Source organism: Chlamydotis macqueenii, chromosome 8 (assembly GCF_036417535.1).
Source record: "Chlamydotis macqueenii isolate bChlMac1 chromosome 8, bChlMac1.mat, whole genome shotgun sequence".
NCBI lineage: Eukaryota > Metazoa > Chordata > Aves > Otidiformes > Otididae > Chlamydotis > Chlamydotis macqueenii.
Window position 1 is genome coordinate 26,736,894 of NC_141563.1, and position 21,457 is coordinate 26,758,350.

The window sequence follows — 21,457 nt, forward strand, 5'->3', positions numbered from 1 at the left end:
AAAAACACGTGTGTGAGCTGGAAAAGCGAGTCAAGACAACTGTCCTCAGGCTGAGCCCCTCTGCACCCTCCCCACTGCCTTCTCCGCACGTGGGAATCTCTCCTGACCTCTTTGCTGCTGGAGCTCTTTGGACAGGAGATGAGGAGCTTCCTCACACACACACCCCCCTGGGAAGGAGGGGTGAACCTGGGGATGTACACGGATCAGGGCGAAACAGCAAGCATGAGCATGTGGCAGCCTTTCTTCCAGCCACAGATAATGAAAAATTAGATTAAAACTCAAGACCGTCAAATCTTGCTTGCAAGCTGCTGCACACTGGGGGTGGCCGCCCCTGCAGTGGGGTGAGCTGCGAAGAAATGCAGTTAATCTCAAGCTTGCGTTTTTCCTTCTTCAACTCCTTGCCTTTGGACCCCGCACTTCCCTCTGTCGGGCTGACACGCTGCCCGTAGCACTGCTCCGTTCCCCCCGTCAGCGGGAGACCATCTCCCGGGGCAGTGGAATAGCCCGCGCCCCTCACATGTCGCACAGACTTTGCTGCGCTTCCAAGCCTTGGCTCCTTTTCCATGGTGGTGGTGCTGCTCCTCAGGATTTCTGTGTCTGTTTTGAAGTTTAGAGAGCTGGACCAGAGCTCTCCTTTGGAGCCTCTCCATTCCCAAGAATCTTCCTTTTGCAGCCTGTTACTGTGCCGTGGGTTGGGATCATTTTATCAGGTCATCCAGCTTGTGCTGTAGCAGTAAGCAGCCTGTGCAGTATTTTATCAGCCACAAATGTAATCCTTCAATCTTGACAATTGATTTGAAAGAACTGCTTAATGGCACCGGACAAGAAAATGGTCACAGGGAGTCTAGGTACGCTCCCCGTTGTTGCTGTCTCCCCATGAAGACTTGGCTCACTGACAGACCTCAAAACATGGCTGTTGATGCACATAGTTGTTAATCTATCATGAGCCTTATTAGTTCTTTATAATATGTACTTTTAAGTAAAATCCTATGTCATAGTTGATGGCAGTGGAGAAGGCAAAGTGTGCTCTATAGATGCTCCTGCTCTCACCAGCCAGACCTTTCCTTCTGCCCAGGGAGGGGTTTCCCTGCAAGGTCCGTGCTGGGTAACACGGCGCTCGGGATGCCCTTAGCTGTGATTGACTTCCCCAGCGGCAGCGTGGGTCTCTCTGCCACTTCTCTGCCCGTTGCTTTGGCTCTTCGAATAACACTGGCCTCCTGACAGCTAAGTATTTGTTAAAAATCAACATGTGCATTTAGGAGAGCCCATGGTTATGTCATCAAAGTGTTTTTTGCAAATGAGCTGGGCCTCTGGCGGGAACATGGCTGATTTGGGGAGCTGCAGCCTCTCCTTTTGCCTCTGCTGTGCCAAATTCCCTCCCCTCTGCGACAGCACGTGAGATGGAGGTCACTGCTGCCGTTCCTGTTGGAGTGGAGGCAGCGGCTGGACGGTCCTGCCTGCCACTTTCAGCTATTTTTACGGCACAGAAGGGGACGGGGCAATGCCTGGCTGGAGGCCTCGGGATGAGCCCATCGGGGTTCATGGTCATTGCAGCTCTAACCATCTCTGAAATTCAGGTTTATCCAGCGATCCTCTCGGAAACTGAAGGGCAGCAATCCGTTTGTGTGCTCCTGGCTCCAGAGAGGCAGCGTAGGCACAGCCAGAGCCGAGCTTCTTCCAGGTTCCCACAGCACCAGCGTGAGGAAGCGGACCGTGATATCCCGCGGCGGCACGTGGGATGGGAAAGATTCCCCATTTCACTCCCAGGTCTCAGGTAGGCTTCACTGAGCAGGCTGCTGTGGAGAAGGAAAACCCTTTGAATGACAGATAAACAAAGACTATTTGAGCTGCTTTCTTTAAGGAGCAGAATTAAAGATGGAAACTCCACCCAGTTTGTTATTTTTGAGCGGCTGTTTTCGCAGCGTGCAGCCCAGTAACTAGGCACTGTGCTAGGTTCCTTGGTGCTGTCACCGAGAGCAGGCTGGGCAAAATGTTCAGAGGCATTGCGAAATATTTCCCCGACATCACACCCAAACCAGCCCGAGGGCCAGCTGGCACCACTCGGTCCTGCACTCTCCTCTATTTTGCATCACAGTCCCCTACGGAGAGCTTACCGGGGTTCAGCAAACCTCGCTCCTGCCTGCCAGGCTCAGCTAAGCCTCCCAAAAAGTGGCACCTGCAGTGGGGTCTGCATCCCGCCCTGGATGGGCGATGTGCACCTGCAGCAACGTGCTGGGAAAAGGAGGCACTGGCTGCATGTGTAAAACAATGGCTGGCCAGTGGGAAATCCCACTGACCCTGCCTGCGGATGGTCTCTCGGCCACCTGAGGACCTGCAGGCATGGTGCCCCGTGTTGTGCTTGCTGCGGGTGCAATCCCACCATTGCAGACTGCTCTGGGAGGCTGCTGGAGAGGCAGCCATGGCATCCATGATCCCGAGACAGGGAGTGGATGAGGGAGGCGTGCGGGAATGGAGGTGTCCCCTGCCACCCAACTCCATGCGTTGGAGCCGTGCATGTGCAGCGGAGACATGTGCTGGCAGACCCAGCTGGCTCCAACCCAGCCAGCGGCAGGCCTGGAAAAAATTTGGGACAATCCTGCCTGAACGGTCACTCTGATGTTATGGCAGAAAGGACCAACACAGTCCCTTGAGACAGAGAATAGGAAAAGGCAGATTTAATCCCTATGTCAAAGCACTGGCGGGGGGGGGGGTGTCCTTGTGGGATTCTACATCTTGAAAAGGATTCAGGAAAATCAGAGAGGCTGTGTAGAGCAGAAATGCAAAAAATGTCTTGAGGGTGGGAGGAAAAGCCTGGCAGTAAAAGAATTAAGCGACTCAGTATATTTAGCTTATCAGATGAAGATGGATGAGAGGGGGTTTGCTCGCAGCATATGTGTAGTGTCACAAAGAGAAAACGCCAGGCTCTGAAAGGCTCTTCAATCAAGCAGAAGGCAGAACAAAATGGTATGTCTGCAAGCCGAAGCCAGACGAAGGGATGTGGGATGCTCTTCTGAACGTGAGGGCGAGGGACTCCTGAAACAGACCCAGAAAGGTGGGAGTCTCCAACGCTTGTCTTCAAATCAAGCCTACCTCCTTTCTTGGAAAACATAATGTATCGGAATTAACGCAAGGAGATGAGCTGCTGAGCGGCACGCTGGCCAGCTGCTCGCACTGGTACAGCCGCGTGTCAGGCAGGACCATCGGACCGTCTCAGCCGAGGAAGATCCTGGGGAACCTGGTCTGGTCGAGGACCCGTTTGGGCAGGCTCCGGGCATTTACCTGCACCCGTAGTGGTAAGTGTGACTCTTTGCTGTTCAAAACAACTCTGGAGAGTGGCAGAATTTTTCAGCCAAGTTCAGCTTGTTTTAGCTTGTTTTGTGTGGGACTGCTGGTGATGCCGTTTAACGTTTCTGTTCTTAGAGGAGCCAGAGTAACAGAAATGTAAAGTGCCATTCACAGACTGATCACGCTCGGAGCTCCCAGCCTGTGTTTAAGAATAATATGTAATGAGTGTGTGAGATGAAATGAGTTTAGTCAGAGAGATAAAGCTAAAATGTGAGCGCGTTACAGCCCAGACTGCATTTCCCAAGCCTCTGCATCAGCGGAGGTAATCTCTATCTAGCCATTACTGGAAAGAGATCTTTGCTGTGGCATTTAGTGGTATTTAATTAATAATAAAATGCTATGTTAATTAGTATCAGGTCTGATTTGATGACATGTAATTTGGAGGCAAGGATTACAGCATGAGTATTAGAATGAGAATTTTTATAGGGCAGAGAGTCAAAATAAGATTAGCACTCTTGCTAGGGAGGGAGCCCGGAGACTGACGTGTGTGTGTTTGGCAACTGATGCAGATAGTTACGGCATAACTTTATTTACCGATGGGAAAAGAACCCGTAGCTGTTATTTACCTTTACGTGTCACCTTGTATAACGCGCGGCTCAGCCACCATGAAAGAAAAAAGCAAGCAGGCATCATTTCAGCGGGAACGCCCTGTGGTGCTCAGTGCCACGCATGAGGTGCGTTTGCAGAGCAATTTTGGCATGCCCCAGCTGGGCTCCTTCCAGAGGAAGGGAAGGAGGAAGCTTTGCTGACTGTCACCCCCACGTGCCCAAGCCCCGCTGGGGACGTGAGCGGCCAGACCAGTGCCTGGCCCCTCGCGCAGTGTGGACTCAGGTGCGCTGTGTGTGAGAAAAGGGCCTAAGGTTTTGCTTAAGCCATTTTGAAACCTTATCCTGAACCACAGAGATAACCAAACCTTAGCCTGAGCCATACAAATAACCAAGGGGTCCTGTTTACTAAAATTAAGCAAATGCAGTTGAAACACGGGTGCAGTCGAGTAGATTGTGAGCTCCAACAAAAAAAAAAGGGGGAGACAGACAAATTGGGCGATCAGGGGAAGGATATAAATAGTCTAACTCTGAACTAAGAGGTGTGCCTCTCTCGTTAGATGCACCCGACTTGGCTGACTCACAAATAAATACTTTGCTCCAGTGGCTTTGTCCTCTGCAAATTATTCACGGTGAGCTATTGTTTCTCACATGTGTGTACTGAGGGCCCTGGGCTGCACCCAGTGAGTGCCCCGAGCAGAACGCAGGGTTGATGCCGGGACAAGGGGTGTCAGACTCCTCACCGCCTGGTCCGGGCACCGGCCTGTCCCGAGTTCCCTGCTAAGGCAGCCACTGGCAGTGCCCTCTGCCAGAGCCTTTTTTTTCCTCAGCTTGTGGCCAGCATTGCTGTGGGAAATGCTCTGCAGCACAGGCAGCCACAAGCTCAGCGGGTTGGCCTCCAGCAGGTTTTGTTGAGCAGGGTGGGCTGCAGCTCCTGCCCTTCATTTGGTCAGTCTGGCTTTGAAAACCTCCAGAGCATTCTGGAAAGCGGCATGGCAATACGATAGGATTTAATCAGACTTAATTATTCCCCTGCTGTCGATCTCCTAGCAACATCCAGCTTGACATCTGCCTGCGAATGAAACGTGTAAGATAAGTAGGGACATGTTCAGACTAAAGCCCTGCTACTCAAACCAAATCACTCCACTAATCATCGCCTTAATTCATCTCGTGGTCGTCAGGCAGCTGCCGGGAGCTGGTACCTGATTTTCACAGATGCACGGCACTCTCCTCTCGAGTTTTTTCCAGGCTAGCAAGAAGCGCGACTTCATCCTGGGCTCTTTCCAGCACGCTGACACCTGATAACGAGGGGTAGGGTTTCCTGAGTGACAAACGCGGGCTCAGGAGCAAGCCCCAGCCTTGTCGCTATCTGCCTTCGTGCTGTAGGTCCCCGCTTATCTCATCGTCAAAATCAGATCACCCGCTGCGCCTGCAGACCGCAGGGTTCCAGCTCTGAGCGCGCAAGCAGTAGAGTCAGGGCAGTTTAGGTGCAGTTTGAGGACGGTCAGAGCAGATGCGGAGCAGCAGTGGCAGGCGTCGCGGGCAGCTCCGTGTCGCCGGGGCACGGGGAGTAGAGGCAGGGAGAAGAGACCCAGCTTACACGGCTGGAGGGATGAAGAGGTGGAGAGCAGGAGGTATAAGGCAAGAGTGTGTAAAGCAAAACTGAGCTCCAGCCAGACGTGTTGCGGCGCAGGAGTCGTTGGGGTTATTGGAGGAAATGAGCCCAGCAGCTGAGCGGGGGCCGTCAGCAGAGGAGGCTGCCCAGCCCAACCCCAGATGCTGGCTCACCATGAAGCTGGAGGGATGAGAATGGCCTTGGCCTGGAGAGAGTGACCAGTGTCCTGAGGGTCGGCTCTGGGGAACCGGGGGTCAGTGCGGGCAGTGGTGATAGGGGCAGAGCTGCAGATGGAGGGGGCTGCATGGATGCAGTTATGGCCCCTCTCCATGCCGTGGGGTATCGGTGCCAGTCGTATGTGGGTGTTAGCACGAGTCTGTTCAGCTCCTGCGCTGTGTCTAGAAGTAGTCACTGGAATAAAAAAATCCCAACCAGATGCTAGCACAGCACGTGTCTACCTCGTGTCTCTGCAGAAGAGCATGGTAGATCTGCCACACTTGCAGCTGTCTCGCACTGACTTCACTCATGCTGAGCACAAAGCGGGGTTTCTGGCTGCGAAAGTGGGGATGCATGAGGCCCTGCCAGCTCTCCCTGCGACCTGCATGCGCTCTGCCTCTCATTGAGCGCCCGGGAGTGGGCTCGGGCAGTGCTCAGCCGGCCCTGAGCCACGTCTGCCACCGGCATCGGCACCTGGACTCGCCCAGAGTGGGAGCCACCACTGCGCTGGTCCTACTGAGTTTCCCTTAAACTCAAGTGGCTTTTTGTTCTCCTTGTGTTATCAGTGACTCACAAGAGAGTGGAGACAGGAAACCACTGGGCTTCTTTACTGTCCTGAAGATGCAGGTTTATTCCTTACAGTCTCTTTCCTTTCCGATGACTTTTCCCCTGCTATGCCTAATAATTTCCCTAACTCTTTATCATTCCCTCCCCGTGCTGCCTCATACTGGTGTTTCTCACTTGCCCTGTGCCCAACAAGTGCTGGGGATATCCAGCGAGGCCGTGGGGCCGGCGGTGAGGAGGGCGATGCTGTGGGGAGGTTGAGGTGCGGGCTGGCCCTGCCGCTGCAGTGAGGCAGCCGTGCAGTGACTGGCGGCTAAACTGGACTGTGCGGGGTGGCTCGGTGCATCGTGGTGCAGCGACTGGAAGCAAGGCAGGGCTGGGCTGTCCCGGGCAGCGGCTGCAGGTTGGACCGGGCAGAGCCGTGCAGTGGTCAGGGGCTGTGCTTGGTGGGGCAGCACAACGATTGAAGGGAGATGCAGTGACTGGGGGCTAGGCGATGCAGAACTGGGGTGCAGCAGTTGGATCGGAGGGAGGCATGGGATGATGTGGAGCTTGGCGGGCGCTGCAGCGCCTGGAGGGGTCCTGCAGTGCCATGTCTGGAAGAAGGAATGGCGTGGCGGGGTACTTCGGAGGTGCCACTGAGTGACTTGGAAGCGGTGCAGCGATTTGTAGGAGGAGCAATGCCAGGCAGAGACTGGGGCAGTGCGGGGCAGTGCCCTGCAGCCACTGGCAGGAGGAGGGGCGTGCAGTGCAGTGCGGTGACGGGCGGGGGGACCAGAGCGGTGCAGTGAGAGGGCAGGGTGAGCCGAGCCGAGCCGTGCCGTGCCGTGCCGTGCCGTGCCGTGCCGTGCCGTGCCGCACAACACCACGGAGCAGCGCCGTGATCCACAGCGGGGGCAACCGAGGGGATTCCGCGCATGCGCGCCGCCGCCCTGCCGCAGCGCCCCCCCCCACGGCGACCCCCTGCCGCCCAACCGCCATTGGCTGCGGGCGCCTCCCGCGATAGGCTGCGGGCGCGGCCCCCCGCGCCGCCCCATTGGCCGCCGGCGGCCGCTATGCGGGCGGGTTGGCGGGGCGGTGACCCGCCCCAAAGCCCCATTGGCGGCCCCTGTGCCCCTCAGCGCCGCGGCGGCGGCGGCCGGTCCCGCTGCGCCGCGCCCGGCATGGCGGCGCCCGCAGCCCCGCGCCCGGGGGCCGCAACCGGCGGCCGAGAGCCCAGGGCCGGCGGCGGCCGGGTGAGGAGCGGCGGAGGGGGCGGGTAGGGCCAGCCCCAACGGCTGCCGCCGTTCTGGCGAGCGGGGCCCCGTGGGGCGGGGAGCGGAGCCCGGTGGGGCGGGGCAGGCGGCGGGGTGCCTGGCCCGCGCCCTGCCGTCAGCCGGGCGGTGGCAGTGCCGCCGCCCGGTCCAGTTCAGATTCCGGCCGGGTGCGGGCAGCTGTCAGCCGGCGGCGAGCTGCCGTCCTGCTCGGGCCGGGCGGGCCCCGCTCCCCCAGCACCGTCCCCGCCTTCGGGGCAGCGCCGCTGCTGCCGCCGGGCCCCGCTGCCCGTGGGACACCCCCGAGGAGCCCCTGGGCGCTGGGGCAGCCGCTGGGCTTTCCGGTGGGCTGGGAGGGCCGCGGTGCCGGGCAGGCCTCGCCGGCTGTGGCCGTTCTGGGACCAATTATGTGAAGCGGGCTGGGGCGTAAGGGCGAGCAGGGAGTTGGGCTGCTGCCCCGTGATAGCGTTGCAGTGCCCTCCCGCCTCTCCGGAACGGCATTCAGCCTTGTGACCGAAAGGAAAAAAAAAAAAGGCAGCTGCTTAGGGTGGTGGTTCTTATTTCACTGATGTGATTTGGGTAACTGGTGTGTTTTACCTTCTGGAGAGCACGGGTTTGGATCTGTTCATTACTGTGGGTGTGGGAATAGGTGTTTTGGAAGGATGGCTGTTGGAGAAGGTGGCTCCAACTTCAACCTGTTTCTCTTTCTCAGGTCATGTAGAAGAGCAGGTTTAATGTGAAGATGGGATTGTTGGTGTTCATGCGTAACCTGCTGCTAGCCCTCTGCCTTTTTCTGGTACTGGGATTTCTGTACTATTCTGCTTGGAAGTTGCACCTTCTCAGATGGGAAGATTCAAGTAAGTATGAGCACCGTGTAACTGTTTCTGGCCTGCCTAAAATTTCTGTCAAGTAGTTGCAGTAGTACTGAGGTGGCTCTTAGTAGTATTAGAGGGATGTGATTAAGCCCAATCAAATGCTGGAGCTTTTAGTATACTTAAGGGGTCGAATTTGCGATTACCTAATGCTCTTTATGGCTTTACTTTTATTACTGGGTACGAAAGCAGGTTTACGCTCTATAAATCTAGTATTAGAGACTTCAGTTCTTAAAATATTCTGTGTTAGTTTGTGATTCTCAATTGTCAAAATAAAGAGTTTGTGTGCTGAGGCTTTTATTCCCTGAATCTTTCTGTACATTTTAAAACATCTAAGACAAGGGTTTTTTCTCTGATGGATTTTGATTTATTTCTGTAATCGTATATGCTGGTTATCTCATCATCTTACTTTGTCCTTCAGAAATCCTCATCTTCCGTGTATCTTCAATGTTATTATCTGCCAACTATCTGTCATCTAAAAGGATGTCTGTCAACCTTTTTAAGTCCAAAGAGACATCTGACCTCATTGAATACAATCTGAGGATTGTACTGTGCAGTAATGCCATAGGAGGTTTTAGTTGCGATGAGATATAAGTTAGGTTGAGGCTTGATTGCTCAGTTACTGCTCTTATTTTTGCTTGTGTTGATTGCTTCCTTGCTTGCATGTGAGAATTGTTTATTGAAAATATAAAAACAAGAAAACAATTCCCTCCTCTCCCTCTCCTGTCCAAAACACAAGCTAGCCTTCTTTGCAGCTGTTCCACGGGCCGTTTCAGATGTCTCACGGCCGACCATTGCTCACTGGATCAGCAGCTGAGAAACTCTGATCCAGAAGGATTGTTTTTCTGTCTGTTAAAAAGCTGTCAGTCAAATTCCATCTTCGCTGTATTGCATTTCTGGGCATGCTGCTGGAGGTTTCTACTGCAATGCTTATTCAACTTGGTATTTTTTCTACCTGTACATGCTCCATATCTGTTGTTATGTGCTCTAAGAAGTTTTTCATGATGACATGATGACTTGGTTGTGACATTTGCACTGATGCAGTGATTTTGGCAGGAGAACTGCTAAGGTGTCTTGTACCAGAACAGCTATTGGAATATTGAATTTGTAAAAGGAGATGCATAGTGTCTTTCTGAGCAGGGATTGTTTCTTCAGGTTTGTGCTTTAGAGAGGGAGTAAAAAATCTTGATTGTGACCTTCTGAAAACTAGCACTTTTGGCTATCCTTCCTGCATGAAAGTAAGTACAGAATGTAGTTAAAAGAACAGTTTTGCCATATCTGCTACCACATGATGATCTGTTATGAAATTATAACACCTGCCATCCTTTACTTCCTTCATACCACCAGAAATTGTGTTGGCACCTCCCAAGGCCTGCAAAAAACCCTTCAGGCCACAACTTGCATGTGAACTTTGTTAAATGTTGAGGAGAAGCTTTGTGTTTATGTGCCGTATGCCAAGGTACAGGGTTAGGTTCTAAATTTCTTCAGATCTTGCCTTTCTGGATTGTGTGCCTTCAGTTTTGTGCGTGATTTCTTATTTTACACAATGTCAGTCGCTGGGGAGTTTTGTGGTAACTGTGCCTTGCAATGCAATGTTCCAAATCTGTATGCAGACATCATGGATGGAACACTTTTACCCGAAAAGATGACTTTAAGTTGCAGCCCAGTTAGAGTAGTTTCTGTTTAACGTATTGGCTGCTTTTGGGTACCTATGATGTTCTGTGAGGTGATGTCACAGACTTTTTGTTAGGTCTGTATCTCCTTTTTGCTAACCTTCTCTGTAAAATATGTTCTTCATTTACTCTTGGAAGTTGCAGTGCTTGCATTAAGCTCCTTCAATGTGTACAAAGCAATGATTCTAGTTTGAAGATTTAGGTTATTGACCTTTATCAGTTGTCACAATTGATACAGGCTGTACCATTGCTCCTTTTCTTCTAGTCACTTTTATGGTTTGTGTCTTAAATATCAGATGAAGCTCCTTGAAATATTAGCATAAAGAGCAGTCTAGTGTAGGAGGGCAAAATTTAATGTGACTACTCTTGAAAGCAATTAAGTTGGTACCAGTTTTCAGTTGCTCTTTGGAGTTCTGTGTGTATCAAAAATGTTTTATTTTTCATGTAATTTTACACATGAGGAACTTATGCAGATTCAAAATACAAATTTCAAAGCCCATATTGGGGAACTTAATATGAAGAGTTAATGTTAAGCTTCTATAAATAAGCATTTGGAAGTTAACAAATGACAGAGTTGAAGTTGTTCATTTAACCGTGATTAGGCTTCCTTGAGCGTATGTAATGTGATACAATGTATAATGGTGCAATTATACTGTCTACGTTCTGAAGGGGAGCCTTGCTTAGTTCGGTGCACAAGACAGGTGGTGCTTGATAGCTGTTTGGGGTTTTGTTTCCTGAATTACAAGCCAGCGTGTGACCTTGTACATTTCCTTACGATTGATACGATAGTGCTGATGTCCCCAAATGCAAAACTAAGTTAGATGTGTTAATTGTTGGGTGCTTAATAATCTAAGATTATCGATTTTTATATGTAAGTTACCTTGTTATTAAATTATTTTATCTTTTTCTTGTGACCAGTGTCTTTATTCTGTGTAATAGTGTCTCCCTGGCTTCATTAGTCACATTCATCTCTTCTCTGTTCTGTTCTTTGTGTTAGATGAGGTATGAAACTAAGCTGATCCTGATATCTGACACCCTTGCAATCTCTTCAGAGACTGCTTTTAGTAAACTTGACACCTGTATTTATTATTGGACACAAAGGAGTTTGCCGTAGAGTATGGCGAAAAATATTTGTATCTGCTTACTTGCTGCTTGTGTGGTTTGTTCACTTAATGTTTTAGAAAATGCCTGTGTATGTTGTTGTTACGGATGAATTTGAAAGGTAACTCTGTAGGAAATCTAGTCATGCTGAGACTTCGATGTTTGTATATTTAGTTGCTGAAGTAAGTAAATAGTTAAATTAGTTGGTTTATTTTTACTTGTGACACTTCTAAGAAAGGAGGCTGAACTTCTGAAAAAACTGAAAGATAAACATCAATGTTTCTCTTACCATCCCTGTTTAACTTTAAATTTGTCCTTCTTGAGTAATGCCTTAGTTCTGAGAGATTGTGCTCCTTGCTGTGTGACTCCACACCTTGCCAAAATACAAAGGAGAATAGGAAAGAATTAATTCTCTAAGGCTTATCTTTCCTGTGACAAGAATAGATTGAATTCAGCTAATGGGAACTAATTAAGGTTGAATTAAGTTCAACTGCTTTTTCCATTCAAGACAAACCTCCAGTGACTGCTATCCCTCTCATACTTTAGTGAGTATCCTGGCTGGCTGCTCTTCCCCAGCCTTGTTTCGTGTCAGTGGCAATATCTTGTTAGTTCTCAGAGCAGTAGCAAAGTGCAAAAAAGTGGTGTGTAACAGTGTGAATGGGGCCTTTGAGTTCTGGTGATTGCCGGAAGTATGAGAGCAGTGTTTAGGACAGAGGTAAGCTTTACTGGGTTTTTTGTTTTGTTTTTGTTTTTTCTTTTTCCCCACTTTCTGTAATGTAACTTCGGTCTCTGGCAATATTGGTAAGAGATGCACACGCAGTCCTTGCACATTCTTCCTAGACAGGCAATAATGACAGATGCCGCAGTCCTCTGATGAGAGTGTTGAGTTGCATGGAGGTGTGCTAACGGTATAAAACTGATAATGGGATGTGGAAAACAATTGAGGAAATAAGGAGTTTAGTATCAGGTTTAGCTGCCCTGTATGTTGTAGAAGGACCTTGCAGCAGCAGATAATCATAACTCTTTGTGTTTCTGGACACTGAGTAGTCAGGGAATTCTTATGTAGTAATGGTGATGATAGGAGGGGATTTGAAGGTCTGAGGCATGCACTGCAGCCTCTTTCCTAACAGCCCCCTATCCACCTCCCCTGGCTCTGGCTCTGAGGAGGAAGCAGTTATCTGTATGGGTATGAGGAAGACAGCATGTGGGAAGGTGCCCCGTTATCTTTGCAAGGTGCAATGGGAGATGGAGGCTTAGATTTGCTTTATCAGATTTGCTTTATCAGCTTGGAGGAATGCATTTTTAGCCATAACTGAAGGACAGAATATAGTCATGTTAGGATTTAATACTGATGTTTGTTGCTTAACCTGGTATGTGTATAGCTGATTTTGCGACTTAAAAATGAATGTCTTGTAAGGAAGGAATGATGCCATTAAAAAATGTCCTGGTATGGAAATATTGGACGCATTCCCCCAAGGCAGCATTTTTCTTTTTTCTTTTTTTTTTCCTTTCAAAGTATTGAAATATACTTGGGACAAGGACAGTGTGACTCTGTTTTCTTGTTCTTTATTGTATTTATGTCTACATTAGCATTGTAGCATTGAATTAATTTAAAGCAATATATACTTTACTTTAGGTACTTTTGCCAAAGCCTAAGTTAATAGAGTTTGTAGCTATAGGTTTTGAGCTTGTCAGTTTGAATGTGGCTTTTGAAACATCTCCAGGTATGTCCTGTTGATGTGTCCGTAAAGAAATCAAGTCACTGCTCTGTTGTCTGTTGCTCCGTGTTATTTTCAACACTAATTCTGGAAAGGCAGCCAAAGAGATAAAGTTCTGGGAAGAGGTTTTCTGAAGGTATTTCAGGACCCTTATCCTTTTTATTCTTTTTTTTTTTTTTTTTAATGTCTGTTTCTGTGGGAACTGACGAGACATAAACAGGCAAAATTGACTCACTTCTGGTTGCAGGTTTTTAAGCTGCTTGCATTTCCATGGAAACCAGTCTCACAGCAAAAAAAAAAAAAAGGCTAAATTAATCAAACCTGTATCTTTAATATAAATATTGATTTCTCTCTTTCAAAGTGAAATGGTACTTTTGTCATTTCTTGTATTAGGGACTGAAAATGTGTTGAGGAAATGGATCTTTTTACAGGGGTTTGGAACGTGTGTGCTTTCTCATGTGGCTAAAGCCATACATGATGGTATGTCGTGTGGGCACAGCTGTTGTATCTTGAGTTACCGGAGGTGTCGTTTGTTCTACATTAAGGGAGTGCATTTTGGTACACTGGCATCTAACTTCTTTCCATTCTCTTCTTTAATGACAAACAAATGAAAAGACATTAAGTCGGTGTGTGAGCAACTAGGCCACGGAGACAAATTTATCCCCTTTTTGGAGAGAGATGTATAATAGCTTTGTGTTCAAGCCCTCATCTCTGGGAGTTACTGTCCTACTTGCTTTTGCCAGAAGAAGGAAATGCAGGAGTGCTCCTATAAAAAATAGCATCTCTGGGCCAGCTCAGCTTGGCATTGGGACCATAAATCTCTCATGAAAATGGTTTGAGCTAAGCTGGCTGAATTTATGGTTAGGTGGAAGAGGGAGCATATCCTTTTTTTACTGTAGAATTACAAGGCACTCATGCCCCTTTTGTGAGGGGCAGGAAGCAAATGGTGATGGTAGCGATTTCAGTTGCTCTGTATCTATCTATGGCCTTAGCCTTGAGGCGAGGGGCGGGGGGTGTTCTTTATGGTAGCCTTTATTGCTGTAGCTCCTGCTCCCCCGGCTGAAAAGCCCGAGAGACTTTAACCTTGTGGGCATTAGCGTTTTAAAAAAAAAGTTTTGGACAGTGTTATGCAGCAGTGTAAGTTTCCTGAAAGAGTTGCTTTTTTTGCTTTGCAAGAAGAGACTGGGAACAGCATTGAGATGAATTATTGTGAATTCACTAATGTTTGAGTTATTAGTAACTTCAAGGCTTGTTTCATCTACTCAGCTGTTCTGTAGTCTGTGTTAATGCTGTAGTTATTGCACCAAAATTGAGAACAAATTTTTAGAAAGTACTTATTGCATGGATCCAGCTACAGTTTTAAGGAATCTCTTTGCAATGATGCTTTTTGAAATGTTAAAGATAGGATGTAATGTTGTTGAGGCAGCAGTGAATATTAGAAACAAAGATGTAAAAATAGGAGTTAAAACAACAGTTGTCTGGTAAAGTAGTTTAATGTTTCTAGGAATTCTGTTGGGCTGAAATGTTCCACTTCTGTGCAGCTTGAAACTGAAAACTTTAGTGTAGTAACTATGGTGGATGATTCTTTTATCCGTGCAGAACATAGAAAAATGGATTTAGTGCCCCGAAATTGTTACTGCTGTTCAAGTTACTTTGTGTGCTCCCTGTTAACCTGCTCCAGCAACTCAGGACATTCAATTGTGGTAGCGTCTTCCACAGCTGTGATTGTGCCAGCTACTTTTCACTTGGCTGGAAATGGATGTGTGCGTTCCTGATGGCTCTTGCTCTGGCTCTTGGCTGTAACCACACAGAACTGCCTGCCCTTTGCATGGGAGGCAGCTGCCTGTCTGCCACCGGGACAGAAGAGACTAGTCAGTGAATATGAATCCAAACTTTTAAGGTATATGAAAGAGTTAAAATTAAAAAAAAAAAATGAGTGCCTCTTTGTCTTTTAGAAAGCAGTGCTTCACAAGGTAGGCCGAAGAAATAGGGGAATAAAAGTCCTTAATCTTTTTCTGACCTTTTACTGTGTAGTTAGTGAAATACCCAGTGTTATTTTACAACCTTGCTGTTCCGGGGACTCTGCTGTCTCTCCAGGAATTTCTAGTGCTGCTGAAATGTTAACAGTGCAGGACGAAACTCTGCTGGGGCAACGAGAAGTGATGCATGACAGAGCTGTTGAGGGAGGGAGCAAGCATAATGTTGCCTTGTCCTTGGGATTTCTCCAGAGGAGGAAAACTCCCTGAACACTCTCCAGGCTTTAGGAACCTACAGGGGCAGATTTAATGAAGGGCATTAAGAGCATAGCACCCTAAGCACTTTGGATTGAGGAGTGGCTGTAATGCTGTACTTGTACTCATCTTTATTCTGTCTTCATTTTAGTTTTTTCAGCCCTGGGCTACTGTTTTATTTCTGAGCTAATGTTGAATTTTTAGCAAGATAGAAAAGCAAGGTGCAAGAGTACTTCTCCGTTCCCCCTTCACGCAGCTGGGCCTCCATTTTGCATCCTAAAATAGTAGGATGCTCTTGCTTGTCTTGACAACAGCAGTCTTGTTGCTGTTTGAGTTTGTTCAAGCCTTTTTATTTCCCCGTCTCTCAGTTTGTGTGGCTAGCTGATAGGTTCAATGGAAGAACTTGCCCAGTTTAAAACAGAGTGTGGTTTTATTTGCTTCACTCGGTTGACCTTAACCTGACTTAGTGTTTCACTTGCTCAACTCTTGTGCATTTTCTCCCTGTCCCCCAAGTCTGGGAAGGTTATGTTCCTGTGGCTTTCAATAGATGGATTGGAATAGTGTTCATAAGGGGCAGCACTCAGTGTCTTACATGCAGAAAAAGCTGTGTCCTCCAAACTGTTTTTCAGAGGTCAAAGTCAGCAGCTTTCTGTATTCTGGAAGGTACAATGCAGCGAAAGCACTTTACCTCTCTTAGCAATTGCTCTGCAGCTGAGTGCTTTCAGAGGTGAAAGGACTTATTTATCTCAGCTGACTGCGAACCCCTTAGCAGTGAGTTCAGCTGGAAACAATACCTCCCTGTTGAGGACTATCTCATCCACTTAGTGAGGAGTTCTCTGCCTCCCCTCCATCTTGTCACTGTACATCCCCTTGGTGCACAAAGCGTGCAGCTCTGACCTGTAGCCATTGCAGCAATGGCTGTTGTGCCTTAAGATATCACCAGCCTTAATGGAAGCTCCACCCTCTCACTTGTTTGATAGAATAGGTCACATGGACTTTCTCCATTGGCTTTAGTACAGGCAGGCTGGCTTTGGGCACCTTTCATGCCCATTTCAGTTCTGCCATTATCGCTGGGGCGATAACGTTCTGGCACAAAGAAGGTAATGCGTGCTTTGTCTTGAGTTGGACAGCTGTTGCTGCTGTGATCCGACTGTGGCCTTAGTACTGATTCCGACAGTGTCTGTCACACTTAGGGGTGTTTTGCAGAGGAGATTTTTCCTAGATTGTTATCTTCTGCCAACCTTTTTGGTGCTCTTGTCACTATAACATCTCATTTTTTCTCGCTGCAGTCTGGGTTTGCATCACGGTGTCAGGCTGAGGCAATAGAAGAGCCAAGCCTGGGTATGACTTGCAAGGACGAGTACAACAACGAGGTATAGCTCCGTATGAATTATGTATCTCTTCTGCACTTCAGCAGGAATGTAATTGTGCACCCAGGCATCCAGCAAAAAGCAATTTGTATTATGTGTGCATATCCTGAATAGATGTTTGAACCTGAGATAGCTGATTTCAAGTGGTTACTTCTTCATGGCCCCACATGATTATATTGCTCTTGTATGCATTGCTTTCTTGAGGAACTAATAGCGTGTAAGCATAGTGCCGAAATTCTAGTCAGGTACAGAAACAACAGGAGGTTTCTTAACCAGTTCTTGGTATTTTGAATAACCAAGTACCTAGACAATCCAAGGTATATATCTTTCTGAGGGTCAGAATTTAGCATTTCTTGCTCTGTTCTGAAAAAGAAAAATCAGAATGTGTCAAATTTAGCTGTTTCCATTTGTAAGAGCTTATAAACATATATATTGCTTGTCTTTGACTTTTTTCAGATTATAGTAGGATCTTGCCTACTTTAACTCCGTCCCTGTTACAGCTTGTAATTTTTTTCTCAGCTGTTATCTTGTGGATTTCAGTGTTAGGGACACTGATTAAACATGAGGTTCATCTGAGTTGCAACTGTGCAGTAAGTATGCACTTTAATAGCTCCTGGAACAAAAAGGGTTAACACAGTGTAACTACAGAAAAGTTTAACTGGTATCTTTTCTGGCTTCAGTGAGGGTGCATGTTCTGAGGAGTATCTTTGTTCAAAACATTATGCACAGATGCATGTATGCTTTAAAAGAAGTAGTGAAAATTAGATGGCACAGGAATCAATGTAACTTGAGTTTTCCCAAGAGGCAAGTACCTGATGGCTTCCTACATATGAAGGCCTACTCGAAAGAAATGTTGACAAAGTTAATTTATAAGTGCAATTGCATCTTTTTATCAGCAATGAATCAATGTCAGAATAGCTTTAATACTGTATCAGTATTGCTTTTCAGCTGTGATTGTGTCTAGAGACCCTAATTTTAAAAAAATACTGAGACACATATCTTAGGATGAGGGGTGATGACTCAAATAAACTTGACTCAGGAAGGCAGAAGAAGCTGAGGCACAGGAAGCTGAAATTATTTTATGTCACACAGCAGCTCAAGGGCAGAGCTATGAATAGAATGAAGGTCTCGAGATTCTTGATCTGGTGTCCAGTTGGCCAAATGAGACTCGTTCTCCTGTAGTTACGCGTTCTGCATCTGCATAGTTCAGGAGAGCAGTAGTATGCTGAAGTTGCTTGCTTGGGGCAGAGATCATCTGCTGATATTTGTAAAAGCACAGCAGTATTTCGAAGTACTGTGTTGATGGTAACAGAACTGGTGATGGTCTGCATGTGTGGTGCTAGTGGCTTGATGTAGGTACTGTAATTAGTGGCCAGTGCTACTAGAAGTTGCCCAAGATGCATCTGTGGAAGTGCCTTAACTAAGCGTACAACCTGAACAGTTGTGAACACAAGTTTGGGGTTTTTTAACCTTCGGATTCGCCACATCAAAGGTACTGCAGTTCATGCTTTCCAGCTGTGTTAATACTGCAACCACCTTTTTCTTCTTAAAGGTAGTATTTTTTTTATAATGGAAAAGTTTAATTTTGCTCTCCATACTCAAACACAGAACTCTCTCTTCTTCTATTTAAACTTTTTAAAAAAATTATGTTCAGGCACAGACTAAGCTTCTAGAATTTCTGCTCAGGATGAAAAACTGAGCTTTTGAAAAGAGAAGAATAATGGAACAGTTCAGGCAGTTTTAACCGTAGCAATCACTAATGCTCTAGGTATAATTAGAAATCTAATTAGTGTGAATTTAGTTACTAAGACTTTTTTGCCTTTTGAGACTTGCCCCACACAATTCTGTCGGGTTCCAAATAGAGCATAGGCGATTCTCCATTATACTGCTAGGAAATTAGTAATGCTGCTTCTTTCTGTTAGCACTGTTGCTGTAATCTCTGTTTAGAAGTGCCTTATCTGAACATTGGAAAGGCTTTTATTATTTTTAAGTATGATTCATTGTAACATTAATTTCTGTATATTTGAGTTCAGAGCTTTTGTGTTGGGGTCCAGTACTTCATTAGAAGCAGAAGCCTGAGTTAATACAATGTAAAGACTGCAAATTGAATTCTACTGAAAAAAATGTGCTAAGTCTTATTGAATTTTCTAAATTCAATATTTAAGAAAGCTTCAGATGTAGTTTGAATATTTCTAAAGTTTTGAAATATATTTGCACATTGAAAAATAGGCCTTATCTGCACTATGAAGATATGAAAGCTGCAGTACTGTATAGTAGTATTACTTCTACTTACTGCATATTTTGTTTCCCACAAAGTTAGTTGGGTATTGTATTATTTGAGAAATAGTTTGTGCTTCTATGAATAGAGACCATGCTGTTTTATGAAGGGACTTTAGGTTGGTGTTTCCTGACCTTTGAATGCTTTAAGTTTCTTGATGTAGTTACTAAAACATTTTAAAAAAGAATTAAAAATAACTTACTTAAGCCTAAGTTTATGTGCTATTTAAGTCTTAACAGTGTAGCCAAAAGGTTTAAAAACCAATATCCTGGCTGTTGTGTATTAATTGCTGTTTTTGACATAATGCTGCGCTGGTATGAGTAGATCTTGCTCAGCAGTCGTGTAGTTGTTTGTGCCTTTGCAGGAATGGAATTACGCCGTAAGTACGTTTCCCTATCCTTGTCCTGTTCACGGTGTTAACTGATCTTGTCATGATTTCTTTCTTCAAGGACGTGTTTATAAAAATGTTTGCGGTATCTGTATGGTTAATTTTGAGTTTTTCCATTGCTTGTTTGGAAGAGCCAGACAAAACCTGCGAGACCATTTACTCTGCAGCCAGCTTTGCTGCTTGTGTTGTGGACCGGCTGGATTTGAAGAGTTGTTCATGCTTGTGTGGAAGTGTTTTGTGGATGTGTGGTATTTACTGTCAATTACTGTCAAACCTCTCTCCCCGAGAGCTCTATATAGTGTACCTGGAACTGTCTGCTACCGTATCTCTATTACCTCTTTCTGCATGAGCAGTTTTTTTGGGTTTTTTTTTGTTTTGGTTTTTTTTCTCTCCTTGTTTTCTGCTAGTCTGTCTCTGTAAGCAACATGTTTTTTTTAAAAGGCACGTTGTGTCTCATGCTTGAAGAAGTCAAAGTTGCGTGAGATACTGTGATTTTTTTTTTAATTTTTTTTTTCCTGAGAATTAAGTTTTTTGCATGGTTCTCTGATTCAGTGGGGTGTTTTTTTTTTTTTTTTTTTTTTTTTTTTTTTTTTTTTGCTTAAATGCTTTAATCTTTGTAAAGACTAAATAGGTTGATCGGGTAGGTAATGTGAAAGGAGTGGTGGAGTTGCTGTGCTGGAACAGTTTGAGGTGCAGGGCCGGGCCGGGAGGCTGCGGCGGCACCGCCTGAGGGCAGCAGATCGCCGCCGCTGTGCCCTGCCACGTCAGAGCCCGCTGCGGGCCGGAGAGACGGCGTCTGGGGGGAACAACAACCCCAAAGGAAGGAACCTTGCTACTCGTATCCAGTCCACTGTGGTTGCCAGTCCCTATTTCTATAATCTGATCAAGTCCCATCTTATGTCAAGTTTCCGTTTTCCCTCCTGACGCTCCTATTCAGAAGATCTTTTAGTGCCTTATCCTAATAATTGGGTTTTCTTTTTACATTCAATTGAAATTATGCATATGCCCAAAGAACCTGGAGAGAGTGGGAGACATTACACATACACCTTGCTTGTGTTATTGCGGAGGCAAGAAAATCTAGACAAATCTAAAATTATTGGGAAACCAGGCTTTGTTATTTAAATCATTTACAGAACAGCTCATTTTTTTTAAAGGACTTTTGCTAGTTGAGGAGAAAGAAGAAAAGTTCTAACTATGTAATCTTATCTCATGGGCTAGTGCTGTGGTGAAAATCTGGATGCTTCTAATCCTGAGATCCTTCTTGTGGACATTGAAGCAGAGGAGAATAAAGAATGAAAGACATTTGATAATTTGAATTGCTTTTCGCCAGGTAGAATTTACATGGGAACTGAAGACCAAAAAATGCTGAAATCCTCTGACAAGTGATGATGGCATATTTATAATTTTTAAAGCAACTATTGCTGTTAATTTTACATACTTTAAAGAGAGAAGCAAAATAAAATTTTGATGAGACAAGTTTGTGTTAAGAAGCACATATGTTGTGTATCCCATACATGTTTAATGGCAAAATCCTGTGTGGGTAAGTTCTGCCTCTCTGTCACTGGTAACACTCTCGTGTAAGAATGGCTGTGTCTGCTCAGCCCAGAGGTCCACGTAGCATCTGTCTTAGAAAACCGTCAGTGGAGTTAGCATTTACTGTGGTTTCTCCCAGCCCACTGTCCTGTCTTCCTGCCATGTGAGACCTTTGATTTCCCAAAATGGATGTGTTGTCTTTTCATGTAATAGTGCCTGCTAAGATTTTCTGACGTAAACTTGTCTGATTACTTTTCAAACCTATATATAAGGTTCTGGTACCGCTTCCCCATGGTATTGAGCTTCCCAATCAGTGGTGTTGTGTGAACAAGCACCCCTAAAGCCTAGTTAAAACATAAATGAGTTAAGAAGATGGGGAAGTAATTTAATTTTTCTGGAAACATTTGGTAAAATTACCTTATGTGAATCGCAAAGTGTTTTATTTGGGTTTTTTTTTTTTAAGTTATTAACAAGATACTGTAGTGAATGTTTAACTCTGAGTAGAAATTATTATATGAGTATAAGAATTTATCTGAGTTCAGAAAATAATTTAATATCTATATACAGGTTGGAAAAACTAACTAGCCAAGATTTTAGAAAGCCAGATTTGGAAGGAGAATCAATCTTACTTCATGGTATTAAACTTCTTTATATGAACTTACTAGGAAAAAATACATTCTGATTGAAGTGTTTCTTTTAAGGATGCCTTAGATGTGATTGAATAGAGGCACATTCCTTTCCTGTGAATTTTTGCC

The 21,457-nt window shown here is 46.1% G+C and overlaps 1 protein-coding gene across 8 annotated transcripts in view; it reads left to right on the forward strand.

Annotated features, from left to right (window-relative positions):
• The first annotated feature begins 4,352 nt into the window (after positions 1 to 4,352).
• ST3GAL3 (ST3 beta-galactoside alpha-2,3-sialyltransferase 3) overlaps positions 4,353 to 21,457 on the forward strand; it is a 181,821-nt gene continuing 164,716 nt past the window's right edge. The window contains exons 1-2 of one of the 8 annotated variants that reach the window (XR_015259235.1): positions 4,353 to 4,522; positions 8,251 to 8,395. Coding sequence is in view for 6 of the 8 variants with exons in the window: in XM_086753784.1 (XP_086609910.1) it covers positions 8,281 to 8,395 (115 nt within the window). In the remaining 2 variants the exon portion in view is untranslated. Of the gene's footprint in view, positions 4,523 to 7,415; positions 7,521 to 7,740; positions 7,883 to 8,250; positions 8,396 to 11,559; positions 11,730 to 21,457 lie in introns of those variants that run through there. The other 7 variants (XM_086753784.1, XM_086753779.1, XM_086753782.1 and 4 more) reach the window with 7 other exon arrangements.